Source organism: Micropterus dolomieu, linkage group LG05 (assembly GCF_021292245.1).
Source record: "Micropterus dolomieu isolate WLL.071019.BEF.003 ecotype Adirondacks linkage group LG05, ASM2129224v1, whole genome shotgun sequence".
Taxonomy (NCBI): domain Eukaryota; kingdom Metazoa; phylum Chordata; class Actinopteri; order Centrarchiformes; family Centrarchidae; genus Micropterus; species Micropterus dolomieu.
The window spans coordinates 27,468,417-27,494,244 of record NC_060154.1 but is presented as its reverse complement, the minus strand read 5'-3'; the positions used below and the strand labels follow the sequence as shown (position 1 = coordinate 27,494,244).

At 42.2% G+C, this 25,828-nt stretch overlaps 1 protein-coding gene across 5 annotated transcripts; it reads left to right on the top strand.

Annotated features, from left to right (window-relative positions):
• Positions 1-646: 646 nt before the first annotated feature.
• sned1 (sushi, nidogen and EGF-like domains 1) lies at positions 647-25,723 on the top strand. 5 transcript variants are annotated; one of them, XM_046049020.1, is made up of 32 exons: positions 648-1,254; positions 7,406-7,693; positions 8,524-8,664; positions 8,815-8,977; positions 9,068-9,193; positions 9,494-9,607; positions 10,111-10,224; positions 10,744-10,857; positions 11,744-11,791; positions 11,905-12,012; positions 13,484-13,576; positions 13,729-13,863; positions 14,229-14,348; positions 14,654-14,770; positions 15,380-15,523; positions 15,938-16,111; positions 16,246-16,359; positions 16,471-16,584; positions 16,686-16,799; positions 16,924-17,040; positions 17,198-17,485; positions 17,610-17,793; positions 18,059-18,171; positions 19,063-19,341; positions 19,639-19,780; positions 19,887-19,969; positions 21,030-21,128; positions 21,491-21,607; positions 24,476-24,563; positions 24,716-24,795; positions 24,892-24,919; positions 24,999-25,723. In XM_046049020.1, the coding sequence occupies exons 1-31, from the start codon at positions 1,036-1,038 to the stop codon at positions 24,915-24,917; spliced, it is 4,176 nt and encodes a 1,391-aa protein (XP_045904976.1). In that variant the 5' UTR covers positions 648-1,035; the 3' UTR covers positions 24,918-24,919; positions 24,999-25,723. The 5 variants fall into 5 exon arrangements, with proteins under 5 accessions (XP_045904979.1, XP_045904976.1, XP_045904974.1 ...); XM_046049019.1 differs by having other exon boundaries at positions 649-1,254; positions 25,022-25,723; XM_046049018.1 differs by lacking the exon at positions 24,892-24,919 and having other exon boundaries at positions 25,022-25,723.
• Positions 25,724-25,828: the final 105 nt, after the last annotated feature.

Below are 25,828 nucleotides of genomic sequence, written 5' to 3'. Positions count from 1 at the left end.
CACTGCCCTTTCATGGCATGTGAGCTCTGGCGTTTGGTTCGCACCATTAAAAGCCTTTGTGGACTTAGTGTTGTGGGTGAGAGAATGACCTTCGCTCTTTTCCTTCAGAGATCGTTGCAGACTCCATGGTCTGTGGGGATCGTCATTCTCTTGTAATCCTTCACAACCGTAAAATCTTTAGCTTACATGTGGTCTTCCCTTTGCTGATTAGAAACCACGAATATGTTGTGTTCTCCGCGTGTTTGTGTGTTTTCACCCACACATGCATCTACTGTGTGTAAGTATCTTAAAAGCCAGCAACTTTTTTTCACTCTTTCGCTCATATCAGTTCCACACTAACAGTACGGTGTTGCATGTGCACACGCATGTCTTCTCACTGTGTTACCGTACTTGTCTTGGTAACTGTGCATAGTAGAGAGTTTCACTGAAAGGGGAAAATCTTGTCAGAGTTTCTTTAAAGCAGCCCTTTGATTATCATAGATCCGCCCAGTGGTTATCCAGTTACCAGCCTCTTTTCAGCTATTGGCTGGATAGAGCTAATTATGCAAGGTAGTGAATCCCTGTGGGGGAGGTGGGGCCAAAACTGAAAGAACTCCTTTGGCAGGCAGAATAGAGCTTTTATTGAGGATATTTCTTAGCTGACCATCAGGGACCAAATCGCTGGATTGTTAAAAAAAAACAACAAAAAAAAAAACAACATCTCAGCTGAATCACGCTGCTCCCCCTCTTTCATTCCTTCCCTCGTTTCATTTCAGTGAGACAGAGTGTAGCTCATGCAGTACCCAGCAGCAAGCAGAATGCAAGGAATCTACAGTGTTCCCCTGTCTCACGCAAGAAGCCCAGTTCACTACTGAAGGACAAGTGAGGAGAGAAAGAGGCAGAGAGCAGTCAGGGGAGGATTCAGACTGCTGTGGTTGAGAGGAGGAACGTACGGTCTTGTCCTGTTCTGCTCTGCTCTTGTTGCCTCAGGTGTGTGTGCTCCTCCCTCCCCTCCGCGGTGCCTGCTGTCAGCTCCATCTCTGGGTGGCTGAGGCCATGGTGTTGGTGCTGCGAGCCCTGCTGCCCTGGTTCTGCACCCTGCTCTCCCTGGACCTGCTGCCTGGGGTGGAACCCGCTGTGCCCCTAGAGGACTTCTACCCCTTTGGCCAGGACAAGGGGGACTCCAAGACCATCAGTCAGGACGACGGAGGCTCCAGGCTCGTGAAGATCTCTGTTGCTTTCCCCTTCTTTGGAGATAGGCACACGGGACTCTATGTGAGTACAGAGCAGTGTGTTTGCACCGGTGTGTGTGTGTGTGTGTGTTTATGTCTTTACATATCAGCGTTGGCAGTTGGCAATTGAAACTGACATGGTGTGGATTCTATAAGAGCCTCAGGGAGGTGATATTGTCACGCAGCCAAATACTACATTGCAGTGCCCTTTGAGAGTTTGTATATGTTTGTGTGTGCTCAAAAGCTCCGGTGTGTAACCCCATTTGTAGAATATCGGGTCCCCCCCCCCCCCGCGGGCGGAATCGTAGTCCTTCATGACATTCTCTGCACTTTACATCTGCCCTCTCACACACAGTGAGAGAGCAACTATTAGCAGAACAGTGGTAAGCCCTGTTGTAATATTAAGTCTACAGTGAGCTGTTAAAGCAAATGACAGTTTGTGTTCTTACTGTTGCTGCGGAGCATCTGTGAGCAGTTCTTTTTCAGAGAGAGTGGGGGTGAAAATATGCACGCCGGAGAGAGAGAAACAGCGCTCATGGGAGGAAGCTGAACGGTTTGACAAGGATTTTCGCACACCACAGTGAAACGCACTTTGATCTGCCTTTGTCATGTATTGGTTCAGTTCCAGCGCATGGGAAGGCAGAACTCCCTTAAATCAACACCACCTGTTGTGGTTATGCATCCGCGTTCGCTCTCCGGATCCCCTCCTCCTCCTCGCCTGTCTCCTCCCTGTTCAAACCACGGGCATGGGAGGCTGAGGAACCATGGCAACAATGGGCAAGGTCAAAGGCCGTCTTTCTAATCTAAGCATCTGCGCCAAAGGGGTGAGGTCAGTCTCCCGATGAAGACATTTTAGGAACTCTTTTGCATCTACACACAGTGCATATACGATGACACATTATTTTTAAGTGCTGTGTTGCTGAAGAGATGTAAACTGGAGCTGCTGTGTGTCACATTGTGTTTCTTCTGAGTTTTGCCATGAATTCCAGAGCGCCTCTTCTCCTTTAGTAATACACAATAGTCAAATTAGACAAGACAAGACAAGTTACTGTTGCTTGGCTCGTTGATCTTAGATTAAATTATCGTCTGATAGAGGCAGAAATCGGAGCACCCCACCTTGTGAAATGTGCTGTGTTAGTTGTGATGTGATATCCTGCAGCGCGCTCTGCATCTCATTGGACTGTAATTCTGTAGTCACGCAAGGCATAACAGATTGTGACAGGCACTTGAAATTACAGTCACGCTCATTTTGAATGCCTCACCTGAATCCATTAAACATCTGCTGTAAAGCACTTGGGCCACATGGTGATCTCTGCCACCGGAGAGCTGCTTTGAACAGTTGATATTTCAGGGAGCGCTAAGGGGCTAAATTTGTATGAATAGTTTCTTCCAGGAGTTTGTTCCATGCCTCTGGGCCACCGCCACATGGAAGCTGTAGAACCAAACTGATTTTAGATGGTTTGTGGGTGCTGTCTTACTTTATTATCATAACTAATTCTATTTAGCAGTACACATACCTTGAAATCCTTCACAGCAGAGCCTGTTAAACCCTTAACTATCAGCCTTTAGCAGTTGCTGATCAACGTATACAGCAGTGTACTTAAAGACTGCCATGTGTCCTTTTACAAACATAGGTCCCCCCTGACTTGGTCCTGTTCCAATCTCACTTCTGCCTCCTTGTAACCAGGCTGTCCCTCTGCTATGGTTTGTGTCTGGGAGTTTTCACATGTTGCTGGGATCTCTCCTCCTCCTCCTCCTCCTCCTCCTCCTCCTCCTCCTCCTCCTCCTCCTCCTCCTCCTCCTCCTCCACGTCCCCCCTCCCCTCCTCCCATGCCTCAGATAACATGGCAGGGTCTTCCCCCCGGAACTGTCCAGCTGCTTTATCTGAGAAATGACCAATCACTTTAACAGAACACAGATGTATCTGCAAAGTGTCTTAGCGGCTTCCAAACAATGCAGTTCACGGATTAACTACTCTTACGGATGGCCAGTATAAAGAACATGAAGTAGGATGTCCAAGGTCAGAGAGGAAAAGAACACAAGTTTAAAAGCAGATGTGAGGATAGATGGTTGTGATCAAAGGCTTTTTATTGTAGATAGATACATTCATGGACGGTGAAAAGACTCACAGTTTTCTAGGGCTCATTGAATATTTGTGAAACACGAGATTTATAGTATTCAAATGTACAAGATATTGTGGCATTTGTCTAAAATTAGAAATACGTTACGTTTAAACAAAATTCAAATACATTTTGAAAGGATCCTGCCAAGAACGTGCTACAGTGTAACTGCACTCTTTACAGATTGCACATCTGCTAGTGCTCATCTGCTCTTCTGAAGAGCATCAACACTAGGAGTTTGGAGCAATTTCATACACTCACTTTCACTCACCACTATGTATGGGCCAAAGATGTGAGCATCAAGTTTTATTCTTTGTACTCTGCATGGGTGCGTTTTATATACATGTGTGGGATGAGGGACGTGACTGAGTGATGTCAGAAACTCTTCATCCACCGTAGATGCAAGACATATCTGCTATTTTAAAAAGTCTGAAAAGGCCTGAAGGTCTTAAACTAAATGCACTTTCTGAACAGCTTTCTTGCAGAGAGTTAGATGAGGAGGCCGATACTACTCTCATGTCTGTCCATTTAATATGAAGCTACAGCCAAGGTGATGGTTAGCTTAGCAGAGCATAAACACTGGAAGCTTGTTTATATAAAAACAACAAGTGGTGGTTTTGCAGGGGGGTTATGTACCAGACTGTTTCTTGGCCAGGCGCAGTGACTTCCTGGCCTCTCCGCTGGTTGCCTGTTAGGCTCACAGTGACGACAAGACTCATCACTGCACCCAGCCAAGAAATAGTCTCTCATCTAACTCTCAGCAAGAAAGCAAATAAGCGTCTTTCCCGAAAAGACTTTACATTTTTTGTCATAAGTTCATGTTTTTGGTTTACCATGCTATTATACAGTACATTATGTATCTTTAAGCGGTCCACTTAGTTTGGCTTTTCATTTTTACTTCATGGCCTTTACAATTAATTTCCCACTTTCTTTATTTCTAGCATTTCTAGCATCAGGCTTTTCATCAGTAATTCAACAGTAAGCAATAGTTTTTAATTAGAAGAAGTCTTTTTTTAATCTGACCACAAATTTAGCTGGAATTGTCTTACAGTGCAACTTTCTTAACTTTAAATTAGGTGATGAATTTATTTTGAATTTCCTCTGTAATTCCTAGCTACGTGATTAGCAAATTAAAATATTTGCTGAATGCATTTTCCTACATTATGAGGACCATAACAGTGCACTTACGTCGTTTTACACCAAACCTCCACATCAGTCATTCTACACAGTCCTGCCACTCTGTTCCACACAGGATTTACTGCCTCTATCTCTCTTTGGAGATAAAGGTAAGCCGGGGCTAAGGAGACAGGCCAAGTGCAGAGACTGCGCTCACTTCCTTCGGTCTCGTCAAATAATTGGAAAGGCTTGTAACTGGGAAACCTCCATTTTTGACAAGGAAAACTAATGTTTTCCTGAGTTGATCCACGGGCACCTTATTCATTCAGGGGTTTGCTTTGGCTTGACTTAAGCCAGATGAAAGTTTATTTTAGTCCATAAATTGCTTGGCTCTAAAGAAAACCACCCAAGCAAAATCCTGGATGTATCCGGAAAAGAATTCCCAAAAAATAACAAGGGAGTTGTATAGTGGAGTGGCACCACTGAGAGTGAGAGAAAGAAATATGGGGAGAGAGATGCTTCTTACAAGGTTGACTGATCGCACCTCTCTCCCCTGTGATTCTGACCTTGGTCATGTTACAGCATAACACAAGGCAGCACTGAACCCATTCACTCTCTCACATAAGTGTGATGCATAACCACCCTTCACTGGATGTCTGTACTAGTTATAGCCTGGTTGAAATCCATGAGAAGAAGAAGAGAAGTATGTGATACGAAGCAAATAAAAAGGTCCCAAGTTCAGTTTAAATTCCTAGAAGGTCATTGCCATGTCAAAGTAGTCCCATAAAAAATCTTAACAAGTAAGAAATACACTTGTTTAAACCGTTCCAGATGCTACAAGAGATCAGATTAGGTGATTAAACATATTCCATTATCTGAGTATAAACTCTATTTAGTGTTCAGCATAATTTCCTACACTAATTTTGCTGTAAGATGGGTGACTTCCAGACCGCTGCCACCACAGGTCTCTCATTAGTGGCTATGTGGGTGTGGGAGGTTTGTAATTCATGTACATCCCTCTATTCATCCAGCCCTGTGCCCTCTCTCTTGTTTTTCTCCCGGTATCAGATGGCGCTCTGGCTGACCCCTGGGCCCTGCCGCTGTAGTCGGTCCTCTTTTTCCCCACACCAGCCACGTTCTCACCACATCACGCTGATGCAGAGGGGAAGACTGTGGTCGGGCAATTAACTTAGCCCCCGTGCCGTGCCAAACAAAACTTCCTCTGCTGTTTTTACAGCAAAGTCCTTCAAATTATGGTTTTCATACATGCAGGGAGCAAAGCCGAGCCATCTGACGTTGCTTTGTCACTGTCACATGCCACTCGGCTAGAGTGCAGAGAGGCAAAGTTCATGCCAGCGATGAGGAGAAACAGGATAGGTGCCACGGTGGGAAGAATTTCCCCTTGTTGATAATATGCAGAAATGATGTATGAATGAATGAAGGCCATTCATGGGGATTCAACCCCTCAGCCTGTATAACTTTCCTCTCCACTGAGGTTTAGCAGCTTGTTTCTTAAGATGTTCAAAATGTAGTGCAGTGCTGGTCGGACACCATGTAATGTTTGTGCTAGATAGACTCTCTCGCTGCTAAATGCTACTTCATAATCTATCATTGAAGTGACCATTTACCACATTGCTTAGTGCTATTTTAGAATCTATTACAATCTCTTAATTATTCTCATCTAGAGGAATTTTACTTCCTTTCTTCACAGCTTTCTCCCTTAAATAACTTCCACCCCACCGAAACATCCCTCAGTTACCTGTACACCTGATTTTTCTTATATCAATAATCTCTTCCTGCTACCTCTTTTATCTAGGACCATGGCAGGAGACCCTTCAGCAAAACACATTTACTGTCACATTTACGGTCTTGGTTCTGTGGCTTTCAGCCAGTCATTACTGTTGATCCATTTTTGAATTGCAGCTTAAAGTTGCACTAATCAATATTTTTACTGTAACAGTGGATCAGATTACTCAAATTACCCACAAAGAACTATCAAGCAGTTCACCTTAGTGAGTTTTTAAGTGTCTTATGTCTTATGTTTTGGTTTTTCAGCCTATAACATCTCTGTTTTAGTTCAGTCTCACACCTGCTATCAGTTCCAGTTGCAGCAAAAAACTTTGAAAAAAAAAAAACTGTGCACTACCTCTTAAGCCGAAAAAGCCGAAAAAGTTAGTGACAAGCTGTTGAACATAGTGGATCATTTAGCAGCCAACGAGTCAGATATTTCCCCCTGGAGTTGTTGAAGACTTCTTTGCTTTCTGCTCAATGTGTAAATACGCAACTGTTTGTTAACATGTTAGCCATATAACTTTATAATGTAGTAATATGTCAATGTTGTGTTTACAGCTTGTTATGCTGCCCCAAGTGGCCAAAAAATCAATTGATCCAACTATAAGACAACAACGAAACAAAAAATGTAAAAATATTAAGAAAACAGTCAATGAGTCCAATAGTTAGTTCATCAAAAAAAATTAAGAAATGGTAAAAAGAAATACCATAGTCTTCACATTGCTGATTTGTGCAACCAGCAGATATTAAATTTGCAATGATTTAAAACACAGAAAACCAGCAAATGGATTCCTTTAGTTTGTCGCGTTGCTGTTGTAAGACATCTGTGATTTTAAAGGCCGTGAACGTCCCCCCTGGTGTGATGACTTTGCAGGTGCATGAGCAGCAGAAACCTGGTTTTCTCAGCTGCTGTCATTTCACAGAATAAAAGTAACGTCTGTTCGCTACATGAGAAGTGCAAACATCTGTTAGGGGACGACTCCTGCCCCATGCTGCTCTTTGCCCTGTGAGGTCAGTCTACCTGTGTTTGTCCACCTTCGCCTCTTCTCCTTAGCACTTCCTCTCTAACCCCACCTTATTCCACAAACATGTGACATGTTGAACAAAATACGTCACTGTATGATTCATGTGATTCAGATACTCCAACTCTAACTCTCTCCTCCTCAGGTTAACAACAATGGCCTGGTATCTTTCCTGAGGGAGGTGTCTCAGTTCACACCTGTGGCTTTTCCAATCGCTGGGGACAGAAGGGTTGTCGCACCGTTCTGGGCTGATGTGGACAACCGTCGAGCAGGGAGAGTCTTCTACAGAGAGAGCCAGGACCCTTCCATCCTGAGTAGGGCCTCAGGCGATGTCAGGACGTACTTTTCAGAGTTCCCCAACTTCAACGCAACATGGGTCCTCATCTCTACATGGCTTCAAGTTACTTTCTTTGGAGGCAACTCCCTCACACCGGTATAAACTCACATTTATTTACTGCAGTAGCCAGGAGCTATATGGAAGATTGAGCATTAGCTTAGTAAGTTTGACAAAATAGAAATTCTGATTTATGTCCATATATTTGTGTCATATATAGGCGACGGCACAGTACACACCTCCATTCAACCTGAGTCAGTTGTGAGATCTTAACACCACATGTTTCCCTGAAAACTAGCAGGCAAGCAGATAAGTCAAAATAGTTAGCTAAAACTAATGAATAAATGCTTTAAAATTTTAGCTAAGAGATGACTATAAGCCAAAAATAGTCCATAAACAGTTGAAATAGTTGGCTAAAAGTAATGGACAAAAGGTTGAAATAATTAGCTACAGCTAATGAATAAAGGGTTGAAAGATCCAGCTTCATATACTCCAAGTGGTAGTAGTAAGAATGCAAACTTAAAAAATGAAATGAAAAAATATCCACAGTGATCATCCACCTCAAAATCAACTGAAATGAACACATTTGGAGCATGAGTACTTGAGCTCATCTAATAAGGACGATCTACTGGGAACCACTGGCCTAGATAATCTCAAAGTCCCAGGAAACAGCCTTGTTGTTACTGGTTAAAACTGGGATATTATATGTGGTTAGAAAGCACATCTGCTGGGTTTTATTTTAATGACAATTGGGAATTTCTTGCTATCTGTGTCAAAAACAGGCCCAGAGGAGTTTGTTATATGTCTAGCCTGACTGAGATTTAGGAATCTGCTCCCTTAATATGAGGAGTCTGTCAGATGCATGCATTATTACCAAATTTCTTGGAAATCAGGAAATGGTTTAACAGAGCCTGTTCTTCTCTATGCAGGTAAATACTTTCCAAGTGGTGCTTATTACAGATGGAGAGCTTTCCTTCACTATATTCCAGTACAATAACATCACTTGGACCACAGGCATGCATGCCAGCAGTGGAGGAAACCTGGCTGGGCTGGGAGGGATAGCAGCGCAGGTAAGGTCACGTGGTTATTTGCTTACAATGAAAATTTGGATAGTACAGTATGATCTGCTCCTGTGAAGATGCAGTCTAAACTAGGCATTTGTCTAAACTCTAATTCAGCGATCCACTGTGATGTCTGCCTCCTTGTTACTCTCTTCCCAGGCAGGTTTCAATGCTGGGGATGGCAAGCGCTATTTCAACATCCCCGGCTCTCGCACGGCCGACATAGTGAACGTTGAGGGAACCACTAACGTGGGCTACCCAGGCAGATGGGTCTTCCGTATAGATGATGCAAATGTGGAAGTGGGTGGCTGTAATAACTCTGGTAAGACATGCTTCTAAGAGATTAGTTCTTCCACTCTTGTTTTAATACGTTTGCGTCTAAGATTCCGGTAACATTGACCTCTTCCTACAGCATCAGTGTGCCCACACCTGCGACCGTGTCTGAACGGAGGCCAGTGCATCGATGACTGTATTACAGGCAACCCCTCCTTCACTTGCTCCTGCTTGGCCGGCTTCACCGGTCGACGATGCCAGATCGGTGAGTTATGGTTGACACCGCTTCCTGCTCTGTTGCGTTTGTCACACACTGCTCGCTATGAATGAATACCTATCTACCTGAGATCGGCCAGGAAAAATAATGTCAACTTGTGAAAAAAAAAAAAAATACTAGAGTTCATCAGACTTGCCAAAGAGACATCCGGATATTACCTTAATACCTGTATCAGCTTCATGCCTATTTGTTTCATTCTCTGACCCTGACTAACTGACCTTGGCCAGATGTTTTCTTCCAATTAAAAGAGCCACACTGCCTCCTTTGTTTTTCTCCCTGTCTCTGTAGATGTCGATGAGTGTGCCTCATATCCTTGCCAGAACGGAGGGACTTGTGAAGACCAGATTAATAGTTTCATCTGTCAGTGTCCACCTGGATACACCGGGATTCAGTGTGAAACAGGTACAAAGGACACTTTGCCTCAAAGCTGGTATTAAGTTTGGTTGTAATTATGTAATTATTTCTTCTGTCTGGTAGACTTTATGTTGTACATTTTGCATGTACAAGAAACAAAACATACATCATTTTACACAACAGGAAGAAATTACCCAAATCAGGTTGAACTAAATAAAGACATTTTTAGTGTCCACACTTAATCTTACCCTCTGCATTCACTGACTAGCCTGAAGACTTGAAAAATCTCAGATTAATTATAGAATTTTGTGCCTCATTAAGCAGTTTCCACACAAAAACAGTATTTTAGAATATCTTGGTCCACCCTTTCTGGAGCTTCGGTGCCTATTCCCACAGTCCGGCCTGTGGAGATGTGTCAAACCTCTTCTAATACCTTTCACAGCCAGCAGCACATACTTGCAGAGTGAGGGGAGCAGTGTGGCGGATATATTAATCAGCTGAGTAAATATTCCATGAGCGTGTCTCTCTCTCTGTCCCTGTGTGTGTTGCAGACATTGACGAGTGCAAAGACAGCCCGTGCCTCAACAACGCGTTGTGTGTACAAGGCGCTGGCAATTTCACCTGCGTGTGTGAACCGGGCTACACTGGTGTCTTGTGTGAGACAGGTGAGCAGGGTTCTTCACAGTTTGGGGGAAAGTAGGCATCTCCCTCCAGAGGAAATATTTTCTGCTGCTTTCTACATCAAACTTAGTCATTTTGGCAGATGTTTTTGTCCAGAGAGTTTCCCATCCTACCTATGGGTCCAAGCCGAGGTTGTGGTTGAATTCATTTGCAAACAGCTTTTTTCTTGAGACACGCAGCGTAGCAATGAACCACAGTGAGGAAGTTCATTGAAGTCAGGTCAGTTTCCAAAAAGACCTTTACTAATCTATCTCCTCTTGTGACTGATTGTTGATGAAACTTGAACCCAATAGGGATTTGAATTATCAGGCCCTGCACAGTTCATGAATCCTTGTATCTACATGAGATAGGATTACTCTTAATACCAGACACCTCAATGAAACTTTCAGAAGGGAAGTTCATTTCTGTTAATCCAGCTCTGTGTCTTAGACGACGACCTCTTGCTTTTCCACCTGGACCTGAATCAACAACAGATAAACCTCTCTTTTTTGTGCATCATCCAGACATAAACGAATGCGAGTCACAGCCCTGTCTGAACGGAGGAGAATGCGTCGATCAGGTCAACAACTTCACCTGTATTTGTGCCGCTGCTTTCACTGGAACGCTCTGCGAGACAGGTGACTTGAATGCAACTTGAAATATGCCAGGAAAGCATGTTTGGAAAAATGCCTCTTTATAGAAAATGTTTACATAGGCTGTAAGTTCTCCTTTGGCCTTTAGGTTTGGCTTCCTCTAATACAGCATTTTCCCACCTGGGACAAGCAGAAAGGGAAATCTAGCATTGCTCTTTGAAAGAAAAATTAGTGTTTATAAACTTTGTTTAAGTGAACTCATGGTTCTGTTGCTTCTCCAGTCTTCTGTTATTACACCAAATTCTATTAAGAATTTCTACTAAATAGCCACAGCCAACATTTTCATCATACTTTATCACATACCCTCTAACTACTATGAAGGCACCATGTTTTGTAACAATAAAGTATGATAAAACATTTGCAGTGGCAGTATAGCTAAAATTCCTAATCAATCAGAGTTTTGCCACTTCCAGGGCTAGTAGTGACTGAGGACTGTTTGTCCATTCACCTAGCTTCGTATCAATTAAAATTATGTGTGTTTTGCTCTGTTACTATCTGCAGTCTACAAGTCTACTATCCTTGTCTGAGAAGTCGATTCACTGATATATTTTGATTTTCTTCATGCATTAACATAAATGTGTGATCTAAACCAACATTTATTATAAACAAAAGTCTTGCTGAATAATAAACCCTTCAGTGCTCTTTGGTGGACAATCTATCTAATGCTAAAATTGTTTAAATTAGAGCAAACATATCTTTGTATACCATTGTATTGGGGTAGCAGCAAATATCTCAGAGACAGGTAACACCAAACCTGACCAAATGAATCTTTAAACTATCTGGATTGCTAAATACCACCAGAGGCAAGCGAGACTGTATGTTATTTGGATGAACCAAACCTTTAAAGCCCGTTTTTTTCTTCCTCTCCCAGAGCTGTTGGTGCTTCAGGACAATTCAACTGAGGCAGAAAACCAAACAGGTAAAACCAAGTACATCTGTACATCAAGTACATCTACAGCGACAGCTTTGCCTATTGTTTTCACATAAAGTTTGATATTTACACCGCAGTCTGTTGCGCTTTTCCACACTTAGCCTCATGTGAAGAGGAAGATTGCAAGAAGCACCAGATTTGCGAATACACCAGCTCAGGAATCTCCAACTGCACTTGTGCTCCAGGCTTCTATGGTGACAAGTGTGAAGGTATTGTACACTTGGCCCAGCTGACACTTACTGCAGGCAGCTGGGCAGGTAGAGAGCAGACGGTGGTATTCAAAGAGGAGCTGTGCGATCCCACAGGAATTTGGAGCTCTGCCCTGGAAGAGGCTGCTGTGATGATGGATTATTGTAATTATCAAAACTGACACGGCCTCGCCCAGTTTACTACGGGAACCGGCCGCTTGATGTTGTGAATAATTGTTTTATGGCACATTTTATTAGTTTACCAACAAGAGGAAGTGCTTTGTCTAGACTTGAAAAGGCCTCTTTATGAGTCAAAGCTGGTCTTTGGTATTCAGGTCATTTCTTCAGACAGAACTGTTGAAATATGCATGCTTCCACGCCACTACTTGCTTCTTGGGAAGTTGGCCATTGCACTACACTATAGTTTGAAGCACAGCTGCTGCTTGCATAACCATAGGGCAATTTGAACACAACTTATGTAAAACACTGTCATCCTCGGCTAATGCCTCATACCTTTCATTCATAACTGCATATTAAGTAAATTTATCTAATGTTTCATGTCTGCAACATATTATATTTCTTTTAGGAAATCATTATTGAGCCATTTAAAGCTAATTCAGGCTCGCCTGAGAGGTTAGTGTCACCGTCTGATAGTGGTTGTTGCAAGATTTTTTTTCTTTTCTCCCACCAAAAGCTCTTTAATAGTATTTGAGCTATTGCAAATGCATGCTACTTCTCACCCTTGAGCTGAAATAACTATCAGTGCTTATATAGTCTCTCTTAAATCTCCCAAATACTTTCCTGCCTGGCTCACTTGGAAAGCACAGTGGAAAAAGGAGCACGGTCCTCCAAGGAAGAGAAGGTAGTGGGACTCAGAAGTGCCTAATCAGGCTCCTTAGATCAAAGGGCCCGGGCCGCACAGGTGGCCAATGAAAGTGTCTTTAGCAAATTAACCATCCATTAATTGCCCCCAGGGCCATACAGTTTGGTCACAAAATATGCTCCATATCATCAGAAAAATAAAACCCTCCACCAAGCTCCCGGGACTTCAAAGGGGAGCCATTTAGCTGTGATACGGCCACGTCCTTTGATCCACTGCCGCAATTAGGAAGGAGAGGAAAATAAAAACATTCTTACAATTTGTACAGAGCGGATGTGCGGCGTGCTGACTGCTAATCCTCTGGTCCTGTGAACTTTGTTGGAAAAGATTAGGGAAAGGGAACTGACAGCGAATCAATAAATAGTTTACAGTATAGCTGATGAAAGACAGTCAGCATATGGTACACATGTTGACCATTTATACCTTCTGCCGATGTTTACACTTCGAACCAATGCTGAAAACTTAACAAAACGTAAGTACTTGTTTTCAAGTAGCTCAAGCAAACTTTCCAGATTTGAGCGTTTCTCTCTCTCTCTCTCTTTCTTTCTCTCTCTCTCTCTCACACACACACATGCACACACACATGCACTCTCTCTCTTCCTGTGTCTGCAGAGGAATGTCTTTGCCAGAATGGGGGTGTCTGTGTGGACAGCAATGGGACTTGTGAATGCCCTTCAGGCTACACAGGACTCTACTGTCAGTTTGGTGGGTATGATACGTATAATCCTATCAGGGCCTCACAAGAGCTTTGATGAATGTGAACAAAATTTGGGTCACTGTAAAATCACAAATGTCTCAAACCAGAAGCCATTTTCCCTAATTTTATGTATCTGTCTTTTACAATCCCTTCCTCTTAGGAGTCACTCAGACGCCGTGCAGTAACAGCAGGCCATGTCCTGATGGGGGTCCCTGTTTGGAGTATGGAGGAACCTACCTGTGCACATGTCAGACTAGTGCAGCAGAGCTAGATCATAAGGACTTTTACCCCTATGGTAAGAGCCTCAGGCACCCACCCAACAACACAGCACTACGCAGCTATGTGTCATTGCATGAGCAGCTGGTTTCTATAGCGACAAACCCATTTTCAAACACACTGGTCTTGACAAGTGTCACTTTCTATTTCAAAAGGAATGGTCACATTTGCAGTTTACATTTACGACGTGGCGAGACATTTCAAAATGATTTATGCTGCTGCTGAATGCTCGTATTTAATCGCATTTGATCCAATCATAAAGTGACAAATAGTCTGTGTTTTTCCTAAAGGTTGGACCAAGCCCACATGCATGAATAAAATTAAAGAGGTTTACTGTTTCCCAGTGCAAGAGAACACAGTCAAGTATCAGTGTGTGTTTTTCAGTACAGCCCCGATCGGTCTGCGACTCCTCTCCGTGTCTGAATGGGGGCTACTGCTACGAGCGGGACGGAGGCTACACCTGCGAATGCAAATATGGATACTGGGGGAAGCACTGTGAAAAAGGTAGCATTACTGATAAAAACACTTGGAGAATACCTTCACATGAACGTATGAAGTGCCTTTATCAAAACATCCCTCAGCTCAAATCCAGCTTTAATGCACCAGGAAACATGCCATTACCCGTAATGCTGCTTGAAATATTACAATGCAGAAAGGCTTATAATAATTTGTACTTATGACTGAGTTATGAACTATTTTCCTGAATTATGACGTGCATTGCAATGGACTGGAACAGATTTATTTTGTGTGATTAAAAAAAGCTAGAGTGACTCTACTTCAAGGATTCCCTTTTCCCTGTCTCTTTCCAGTTAGACTCAATACCTGTGCTTCTGGTCCCTGCCGCAATGGTGGCTCCTGTAAGGAAGAGGCCGGGAGCTATAAATGTGTGTGTCCTTACAGATTCACTGGAAAACACTGTGAAGTGGGTGAGTGCCACCCTCAAGTAATATTCACAACAGTTTGTGCTCAATGCACAAACTGTTGTGTACATGTACATGTGTAGAATTGCATGCCAGATCGCTCCAGTTCTTTGAATGCTCTTACTACCTGTCTCACAGATGTAAATATTTGGAGAGGTAGCTTTTTTTGTAAGCAGAAAACAGAGATTTTACTTACAGGATCAAAAGTGAAAAGAAAGTCGATGTCAAATTAAGACCCAAGTTACAGATCTGGGAGTGTTTTTAGATTCTGATCTAAATTTTATTTTCGAATTTAATTTAATCAACTCTCTTTTTACCGGACTTCCTAACAAGTCTTTAAGAATATTACAGTTAATTCAGAATAGGGCAGTTAGAACTTTGACTAATACTAGAACAAAGAGAATAAATTTTAAAGTCTTTTTACTTGTGTACAAAGCCTTACATAACCTTGAACCTTCCTATACCAGCTTATGTTCAAACAAGACTCTCTGATCTTCCACTACCTTTGTTTTAGAAGTTCTTTTGGAAGTAGCTTTATGTTTTTATGGCCATAAACTGTGCAATACACTTCATAGTTTATCAATAATAATTTTCAGCGTGTATGTTTTCTTGCAGGGAAGCCAGACCCCTGTGCCTCTAGCCCCTGTCTGAATGGGGGGACATGTTTTCACTACATAGGAAAGTACAAATGTGAATGCACCGAGGCCTTCAGCGGCAGACACTGTGAAATAAGCAGCAGCTCAGCACAACCCTCCGCAGGTAAGCAGACTGTGTGTCACCACACAACAATGTCCAAATCTCAAAGTTTGTACAATGTTGACTTTAGGTTGGCACAAGCGGAGGATATCCTGAGCTGTGAAGTAGAGAGATATTAGCTTTCCATCTGAAGATAATCTTAGCAGTGTTGTTGCTGCACTGGAGGCCCCACATTTACAGATATAGAACGGCTGCATAAGCTATATAAAGTAAGACCTGATTAGACCTGATGATTCATGTCTACACACTCTAACAGCATGCTGGAGGTCATTTTAGGAGGACAATAACAGAGAGCCTGGATGGAAAACACCTCTGTTGCCATTCGTCTGTCCTGCATGAGCTCCTTTAAGCCCCAGTGTTCGTGAGCTTGTGTTACTATGCAGCCATGCTGACATTATCAACGTGGTTGTATTTCAGAGCTGGGCTGTGGGCCGCCTCCACAAGTGAAGCACGCTGAGGTCCAGTTCTCCTCAACAACACCAGGCTCCATGGCTGTGTATATATGCCTCTCAGGCTTCATGTCTGTGCCCAGAGCCACTCAGAGCATCTGTGGTATTCAGGGAGACTGGAGCCAGCCACCCATTTGTGAGGGTCCGTAGCATACCCCAACACATGGACACATAAAAACCCAAAAAGTTCAAATAAATAAGATTTAATAAATAAAAACGTTTTTTGTTTTAGGTTGATGTTGCTATTGATTTAGACTTTTCCCCCCATCATTACAGAGATCAATGAATGCCTGTCACAGCCTTGCCTTAATGGCGGGACATGTCAGAACCACGTCGGATCCTACCAGTGTGACTGTGATGATGGCTTCAGTGGAAAGCGATGTCAGACAGGTAAAGCCTGATCAAAGTCTTCTGATATTAAATGCCAAAATTCAGTGCACCTGCACTCATGTGTAGGTCCTGTGGATACATGTGTTTTTATTTATTTTTATCTCCCTTAAGACGTAAATGAATGCCTGTCGGATCCCTGCAAACACGGGGGGACATGTGAGGACCAGTCCGGCTCCTATTTGTGTCATTGTCCACCGGGCTTCAAAGGCCAGAGCTGTGAAATAGGTACAGTGTTCATTCAACCCATTTTTTTTAAGGCGTAAACATTTTAACAAATGTATTATACAGGACAGGAATCAATTTCTGCCATAAATATCTGTGTGCAGAGCAGGACGGGTGTGACTCCAACCCCTGTCTGAATGGAGGTGTGTGTCGGGGTTACAGACGGAATTATGTGTGCGGATGCAAAGACGGTTTCTTTGGGGACCAGTGCCAGATGTGTAAGTGACTTTGTGCTGCCTCATAAGTCTGTTATATTGATGTTAAAAGCTAATTTCACACAACTTGCACTGGGTTGTGACATGAACCATATTGCACAAAATCCTTGTCTTTGTCGCCCCCAAGTGGAGAATCCATGTGTACTGCAACCTTGTGGAAACCGCGGCCTCTGCAGGAGTGACAGGAGAGGGAACTACAACTGTGTTTGCAAAACAGGGCACACAGGCAAAGACTGTGAGAAAGGTCAGTAAGAGTCTCACTAAATCCCATCAGTGTCCATCTCAATCAGCTTGTCATTGGTCACTCCCCCATACTCTGTAGCTCATCCCCTGTATTGCAAAGACAACTCTGTAATTATTTAACGTATGGATTAGACATGTAAGGTTGCCACTGTTCCCAGACCTGTTACCTCCCTCTGGTCTCCATGTTCTGCGTGTGGAGGAGAACGAGGTGGAGCTACGCTGGGATGAGCCTGAGCCCTCACACAGCCTGGTCAGCGGGTTCGTTGTCACTTATGGTCCCCTGGGCCGGAGCAATCGCAAATCAGACGTCCTGGACAGGCAGAAGTCCACCCACGTCATGCGAGGCCTGGTGCCCGGCCTGCTGTACAACATCTCCACCTTCTCCATCAAACGCAACACCAACAGCAACGACATCAGCCAGCCTGCCACTGCCCTAATACGCACCCGTGAGCACACTCTTTAATGCTGTAGTAGGAAGAGACTTTCCTGAGGTGTTTCTCTCTGTATATTCACATGAGTTTGGATGCATGATTTTTCAAGTGTAAGTGTGTGTGTGTGTTTCTGTGCTAGGACCTCGGCAGGTGGAGCAGCTGCAGGTGGTCAATGTGTCCTCCTCTCAGGTTTGGCTGAGCTGGCTGGTTCAGGCAGCTCGTCACGCAGCAGTCAGCAGGGTGCACGTGTCTCTGTTGGCTTCAGATGGGAGTGATTCTCGCACTGCTGTGCTTAACACGAGCACCACTGAGCATACCTTCAGGTCAGGTTCTGAACTTTGCTACAAAAGAACACTGATAACCCAGGATTTCAATTTATTGGGCAGACATGCAGCATTTTATGTGTCCACTAAATGGTGCTGATGAAGTGCTGCAGTTTGAATGGCTTAGGGTAATATAGTTTCAACCACTAGAGGGCACTATTTAATCACTGTTTGGAGGCTCTTCACGGTGTTATGAGGATGATGAGGTTAAGGTGTCACACTCTGCTGTAGTGCAATGTTTTGTGTGCCTCTCTCTGTTTTTTAGTTCATTACTCCCTGGTCAGATGTACACAGTGGATGTGTTGACTCAAAGTGGAATCAGACCAGATGAGTTTCCCTCCACCAGCCACTCAGCTGGACCACTGCAATTCTGGACAAGTAGGTTACATAACACCATTCAGCTTTCAAGTATGTGAAGTTATTAGAATCATTATAACACAACTGCAGGTCGCCTGATGCTCGTTGCATATGATATCCATTTGGTCATTTCTCATTTAAAAATGACAATGCACATCTCTGCATATCACCATAGTGTAAGAGCCATTTTGGTACATACAGTGATTTACTAAATTGCTGTTATAATCACATGCTATATGTTCATGGGTCATGCAGAAGTTCTTTTTGTTTTTGATATTGTGTTTTTGTAACTGTTGATTGGGTGGGCGAGTAATTTCGCTGCGCATCGGCAGTATGGAAAAAGGGACATGTGGGAGGTTACGAGAGATCTGCAAGGAGGATGGGTCGTAACAACTTTTGCAAAACAGGTTTGAGTAATTTTTGGTGGACTGCACTGGGCTGGTAATGGACCAGGCCTTTTGTAAACTCTGGACTAAAAGGTTCACCTTTTCTTCTCTCTTCTGGATTTTTATGTACATTGGGTACTCCTGGAGGGTGAATATGTGGACACACATAAATGTACACATGTCAGGCTAAGATAGACTACTTGCAGAATAGTGGCCTTGATCTTTGTCATTGTAAAACGGCCCGATACATTGAATGTATATATTACTTTATATTTAGCTATTATAAATTACTAATTGTTAACAAACTTAAGTGTAGTTGCAGGCTCTTTTAAAGAGAGCTGATACATTTATACTAATCTGTTAACATACTACGAAGCTTTTATAATTAGCGTGTCATGGGTTAATAAATGTTTCATAACCCACTATAACTTATAGATAATAAGAATAAAGCAATATTAAGTAAGTAGAAATGTTAAGCAAAGCAAAATTATGTTATTAAGGACATTTAACTGTGATTTTTCTTCAGGGCCTCTTCCCCCACAGAACCTGTCCCTGTCACATGTGACCACTAACTCAGCACTGATCACCTGGAGCCGCCACCCGAGAAACGTCCCAGATGGCTTTGTAGTCAACGTGACCCGAGGGTTGAATACCAGGAGTCGCTTCCTGCCGAACTGGAAATTGGGATCATATACCCTGCGTGAACTGACGCCAGGCCAGAACTACTATGTGGCTCTCACATCTGTTAAAAACACAGGGCAGGAACACATCCACAGCGTACCTCAACACTTAGCCTTCACTACCTGTGAGTACATTTGTTTGAGAAAAATAATTTCTCAAAACCTTTTCATTTATGATCATTCCAGTATCACATTTGCACTGCTTTTTACCAATGAAGGTTTCTGTAGAAATTGTATCTCTTGTGTTAACAATGTTGATGCCATGCCCAGCTATTTAGCTAAAGAGCAGGCAGAATTTTTTAGATGCAACATCAAGAATTTACTCAAACATACAATATAGCTTCACTGAATCTGTTAAATTTTATATAATTAAAAATAAGTGAATTTTAAAACAAAGTGTGTATACACTTGCTTTGACACAGTGCCAATGGAGGCAAGATCAGGGAGAAGAGATTGGCCAACCGTGACTGGACAGGGGATTCCGGTCGGACGCACACTTCCCCCATCTCAGCCTCAGGTCCTGGGAGGCACAGCAGAAACAGAGAACTCAGAGGAATTGCACAGGTACACGCAGAGTGTCTATGATTACTAAACAGTCACAAGGAAGTTGGTTCCATCTGGTAATTTACCTGTTGATGCTTAATTATTAGCATTGTTTTCTATGTTGCAGATACACAGAACTCATTGACAGAAGGGGAAAGATAACAGCCAGGTTCACTCACTTGCCTCAAAAAGCCATTCGACTTCGTACTAGTAAGTACAAATAGAAGCAACCACGTGATAAACATTTAGTGGAGCCACTACTAAGAAAGCTATTATTTCTAAAACATTTAAAGGTGCAGTGTATAAAATATGGCCTGTATATTTGTTTAAAAAAATGACCTTATAGTATCAACTAAAGTTAACATGCTAACCAGCTAGTCCTGTCCTGCGTTGTTGGAATGACAATAGTCTGATAGTGTAGCCTGGTCCCTTTGCCTGCTCCCCCAGATCCAGTTCTGGATAATGTAATACCCCCCTCTCAATTCTTACACACTGTACCTTTAATGTACAGTATTTCACACAAAACCTAATGCTGCCATGTTAATATTTGACAGGAAGTAATTTATTCTGCCTTTAAAGCCAGAATAATTCAGCAGGGCATTATTACATTCTCTGACATATTATAATAAACTAACATGCTACACCAACATATTGAAGCTGTTCCGATTTGCTCAGGATGTCCAAACAATGAAAGAGTAATCTTATTTGCTTATCTTGATGCAGATGGAATAACTTAGGGCATGGTCCTATAACCATATGGTCCTAACCATGGCCTGTCTGGATGAAATATAGCTAGTCCTCTAATGTAAACTGGACTCTCTGCCATCACACACACAGATTCACGTTATCTGACACATGTTGTTAGCTTTATTTTGATAAAGTGAGACACGTCAGAAAACAATAACTTTCAGCAATAAACTTTTTTCCCTTTTTCTTAACTTAATGTATCCCAGTGCAGATGTTTATAGCCTATAGCCTAAACAGAAAAACTGTTTTAAAAATGTTATCTTGTGCTCCAGAGAATACGCTTCCTTTCTAGGTTTGTTCTGCCCCTTAATGATGTTACGCCCATGATGTCACAACATGATTTTGACCATTTTGTCTAATCAGTAATGTTTGTGTTTCATTGTTCCAGGCTGAGGAATGTACACAAAACCTTTAAAGTGTCTTATTTAGTATGACATCTAAATGTTGGCGGAATCACTCTGCAGTCTGTCATTCATTTTGTCTTTTTATGCTGATTCATGACAGGAAATGTTTTGCCTTGCAGAACCTGACCCACCAATTAAATTAGAGAAGATGGAAGAAACAACGAATAAAATCAGCCTTGCACTCGAGAGTCAAGAAGAAGGTTTAAGAATGAAGCCTGGTAGGTGGCACATCTGCCCTTGTAATTGATCCCAGGTTGTGTGCTGCATATACATGAGATTACTACCCAGTTGGAAAGAGACTACTTATTAGTCTTTAGATGTGTAATTTATCATTTGTGTGATGTGTGTTTGCTAAGCACTGGGATTGAAATTTGAGTAAGGATGCTAACCTTGAAAGACAAAGATGTAACATTCAGGAAAGCAACAACATTCAGGAATAAATGGGAAGTAGTGTAAGTGCAAGAGACTATCAACACATGGTATCAACTGTAGATAATGTGGAGTAGTGGGCGTGAAACTTGAGACCCATACTCATTCTGGACTGTGGACTGTGGAAGTTGAAGGCAGCTGTTGTCTTTAGAGTTGCCACAGGACTGCCGCAGTCTGCCCTGCCAGAACGGGGGTACATGTGTAAACGGAGGCGACTCCTTCATCTGCGACTGCACAGCGGGGTTCAAGGGCAGACAGTGTGAACTGTGTAAGTTTACGTGCTTCCTCTCCACACATACACACACATACACATGGGGTAGGTTCAGGGTAAGTAGGCTGCAAATGTGCTGGATAGTCTCTCAGTCAGTTGATGTTTTAGGACATCGAACAAGGATCTTAAACACATGGTTTCTTTAGGGAGGTTGATTTTTTTCCATCATACATCTCTACTTAGCCTTTGCAGGGGGGGGGGTCCTTCAGCCTATCCCATCCAGCATTAGGCAAGAGGCACACCAGCTTATGAGGTACAGCCAGCTAACATGCAAGTATAAAGTAACATGTTCACATCTTAGTTTAGCATTCGCTTACTAGCACTAAACACAACGTACAGCTCTGTCTGATGGGAACGCCATTCTTTTTTTCATCCAATGGCGGCACGGCGCTGCAGTGGTCAGCACTGTCGCCTCACAAGTTTGCATGTTCTTCCCGTGTCTGTGTGGGTTCTCTCTGGGTGCTCCGGCTTCCTCCCGGTTGTTTGTCTGTGTGTGGCCCTGCGGTGGACTGGCGACCTGTCGCCTTTCGCCCGATGTCAGCTGGGATTGGCTCCAGCCCCCCGCGACCCTGTACGCAGGATAAGCGGTTGACAATGTATGATGGATGGTCATCCAATTAAAGAACTGGGCAAAAAAATCAATTTTGACTTGATGACACAGCTAAATAAAAAGTCACGGCATTAATAAATAGGATTAATAAATCAACTTGAGGAACGCGTGAATGTTTGTACTAAATTTCATGGCAATCCATCCAATGGTTAGCAGATAGTTCAGTCTGGATCAAAGTGGCGGACCAATAAATGCTTGCTAGGATCGGCACAAGTCCCCTGGCGCCCTGAACTGTATCAATAATGTTGAATATGGATGGATAAAATAATGCTATTTCATGTGAAAACAATACAACCTCTTGTAAAATGTTTTCTAAAAGGCATTCAATTGAGTGGTCGCTTGCATGCCCACTCAATTTGAGTAAGATTTTGGTGAAAGATGGCCGATCACCAGCTTTCTGAATGTTGTGTCACTGCAGGATTTACAGGCCTGTCTATGTGTTCCCAAGGGTTGTAATGTTAGATTTGCATTTCATCATGTAAACTGACATAGAGCGCTGAGCTATGTATAGACCTCTGGCTTCTTAAAAGCAGGAAACACGCTTTACTGACAGTTGACCCCTCTGACATTTATGAATGGCTTGGTTAACTTTAAGGCTTAGGGGCATGACCGTACAACGTGAATGCAGTGTCAGCGAAGGCACAAAGCAGCATATTATTTGCACTGCACCACTTTTTTTCAGGGGAGCCAGTGTTACGTTTATAATTCAGTGTTTTGAATGTTCTGGGGGCTGTATGCGGAAGCAGTATATTATCTGTGTTTGTACTGATTTTACCATATCTTTGATTTTACTCTGTCTTTCCCAAATTCTCAAAGGCTCAAATGGCTCAAAAGAAGATGAAACTAATCTGTGCCTGTGAAAACAATTTCAGATATTATTAATGAAGAAAGTGTGTTTTTGTCTTCATAAGAGACGCCTTATACTTCTAACTTAAACCAAATTCCCGCATCTTTAGATGAATGGAATATCCCTGTGTACATCCTCATTCATTTTTAAGATACACTGTACAGTTATGGCTCAAGTTCTAGCTTGCATTACATGTATCTATGACAGACTTTAAATGGGAAACTGCCAGCTGCCTGAAGGAAAGGTCTATTGGTCTACTAGCCAGTAGGAATACATTATTTGTAGCGTCCAATGCCTTTGTTGAAGATAACGTGCAAGGAAACACATGTTTACATTTATCAAAGTAGTTGATTATATGCTACCAATATTAAGAGGAGCATAAATAAAATGTAATTTCTTGCTCAACAGGAATTCATTTATGTAGATAATTATTCAGATCATCAGATCTCTTTTATGAAAAGCAATAAATAAGCCACTTGAATCATATTGTCCTCAATTCAAACATTAACAGGACATCCAGAACTGCCTGGAAAAACAGGATGTTGTGTCCAACACGTATAACACTCCATCAAAGTTTTTACTTCCATCAAGGAATTCAGATATTTTAACAGTTGCAGATGTCACAGTTTTTATGAAAAACACAAAACAAAATGTTATGAGTTCCAGAAGCAAATGTGTGTGATTGCTGTGTGCATTGATACTCGATACTATAGCGTGATTTTTGGATAACTTTACTATGACATGAAAATGTTTTAACTTTAATGTCATTATAGTGAACCTACATGTACTGTATATACATATTGATCAGTCTGCAATAATGAGCATTTTGAAATATCAGTTGACTTCGTACTGGAGACACTGGCTGAGATATAAATGGATGTCTTTAGGTTTGTTTTTTAACTTATTAAGCCAAAAAGTGTAACTGTTTCAAGTTAGAAAAGTCACAGCAGAATTCTCTAAAGAATTGTCCATAATTCGACATACATCCACTTGTCTTGGTAGCATTCAAATTGTAGCTTATCAAAAATGTATTTTTTTTTAAAATCATGTTTTCCACACTAACTATGGAATACACTATGACATCCAGCCTAAACCCTAATCCCTCTCCAACACAGTAAAATAGTGTGAAACACAGTAAAACAGTATCAGTTTGATTTCACTAATAATTGGATGTTGATGAAGCTGTGTGTGAGGAGACTCTGGACATACCCTTGCCCTTCTTGAGTCTTTTTCTTCACCTAAACATCCAGCGGCAGATTGTTTAAACATTCCTTTCCTAAAACCATCCATCAGCCAGAGAGCAGGGCCCAGCTCCATCCCGCATGACTCCTAAACTATCCAGCAGACTTTTCCTTGTTGACAGTATTTAAAACATTAATACCTCATGTTGTGTGACCACTGTTTGCAGTGTGCCAGCGAGTGCCACACCCCTGCACCCGTCTCTACTCTGAAACGAAGAGTGTGCCTGTCTGGGAGGGTGGAGTGTGCCACTACCTGTAAGTCATGTCAGACACGGATCTCTTGTTCGGGCCTTGCATGCTTATACTCGTCATGACATTATGTGATGTGCCAACATCTAAATTGCAAAGCTGAGGAAATACAGAAAACTAATGGATCAAACCAATTCATATGTTTTTACCCTTCGCAGGTACAAAAGGACATATAAAGTACAGCAGGATGTTTGTTATCGAGAGATTTGCGAACCGATGCTTCCCAAGAAAAGTCAGAGTAAGTTGAAAAAGCTGTATGAACGGTGCTGAAGATGTTTTTAGCAAATACACCAATGCAATCCTTTTCACATGCTGATATTAACTTTCTTGACAGTCAGAAGAACAAACAGACAACAATAAAGGTTTGTTTCAGTTTCCTCCAGCCACGTCTATGCACTGCTTCTGTAGAGAATCACAAGATTTTCAACAAGTAAAAATTAGTCTTTTCTTTTTTCTTTTTCTAGAGCACTTGGATACTGATGAAAGGACTGTCATCACTGTCATGTGAAAAACCTAACTTCAATTTTGGTGTTTATAATCTACTTGAAGTAATTGATTATGGTCATGTTTGTTTGTGCTGAGAAACTCTGTCAGAACCCACTGTAACAATTTAGAAATAGATCATTGTTCATCTGAACACAAGGTTTGTTCTTTCCTGAGTGTTTGTAGCTCCGTGCTTCATGAAAGGACTTCACTCGTTCAAATGAAAAATGGCCCAAATCATTTATCATTTGTGATATTTGATGACTGATTTTTCATACAAATGCATACATATGCAAATATTAATGGTAAGCAGTCCACTGGACTGCATCAGAGACCTTATATACCTCATTTCCATGTCCATGCTGACACATTAGGAGAGGTGTTTTATTATTTGTGATTCAGCTGCAGGTTGGTCCCTCAGGGAAATAACTGTAGAGTGTTGCGAGTCCCAATCTTTTCCTTATACCAGCCCCGTGATCTCCTTATAAAGACAATGGGAAATGTATGTTTTTCTCCACATGCCTTAAATTCATCTCTTCCACTGACAATGGTGCACAGTATTTTCTGTGTGTATAAATGTCTTTTTCTATGTCTTTGCAGGCATCCCTGCTCGCTCTTCTGTAAATAGTGTTTATAGGCCATTTTGTAGGTGAATATTTTAATAATAAAAATGTTAAAATGTGTTTTGTTTGTAGTGTGTTTTTGGATTGATATTTGCATCATGGATTGATTTTTTATTTTTTATTTTTTTTTAGTAAGCAAGGGCTAATAGTAGCCTATCCATTTTT

Excerpts from the sequence above, each read along its gene's own strand:
- sned1 (XM_046049018.1), top strand. The coding sequence starts at position 1,036 with ATGGTGTTGGTGCTGCGAGCCCTGCTGCCCTGGTTCTGCACCCTGCTC. Across the intron at positions 1,255-7,405 it reads ATAGGCACACGGGACTCTAT|GTTAACAACAATGGCCTGGT; the intron begins GTGAGTACAGAG and ends TCTCCTCCTCAG. Across the intron at positions 9,194-9,493 it reads CGGTCGACGATGCCAGATCG|ATGTCGATGAGTGTGCCTCA; the intron begins GTGAGTTATGGT and ends CTGTCTCTGTAG.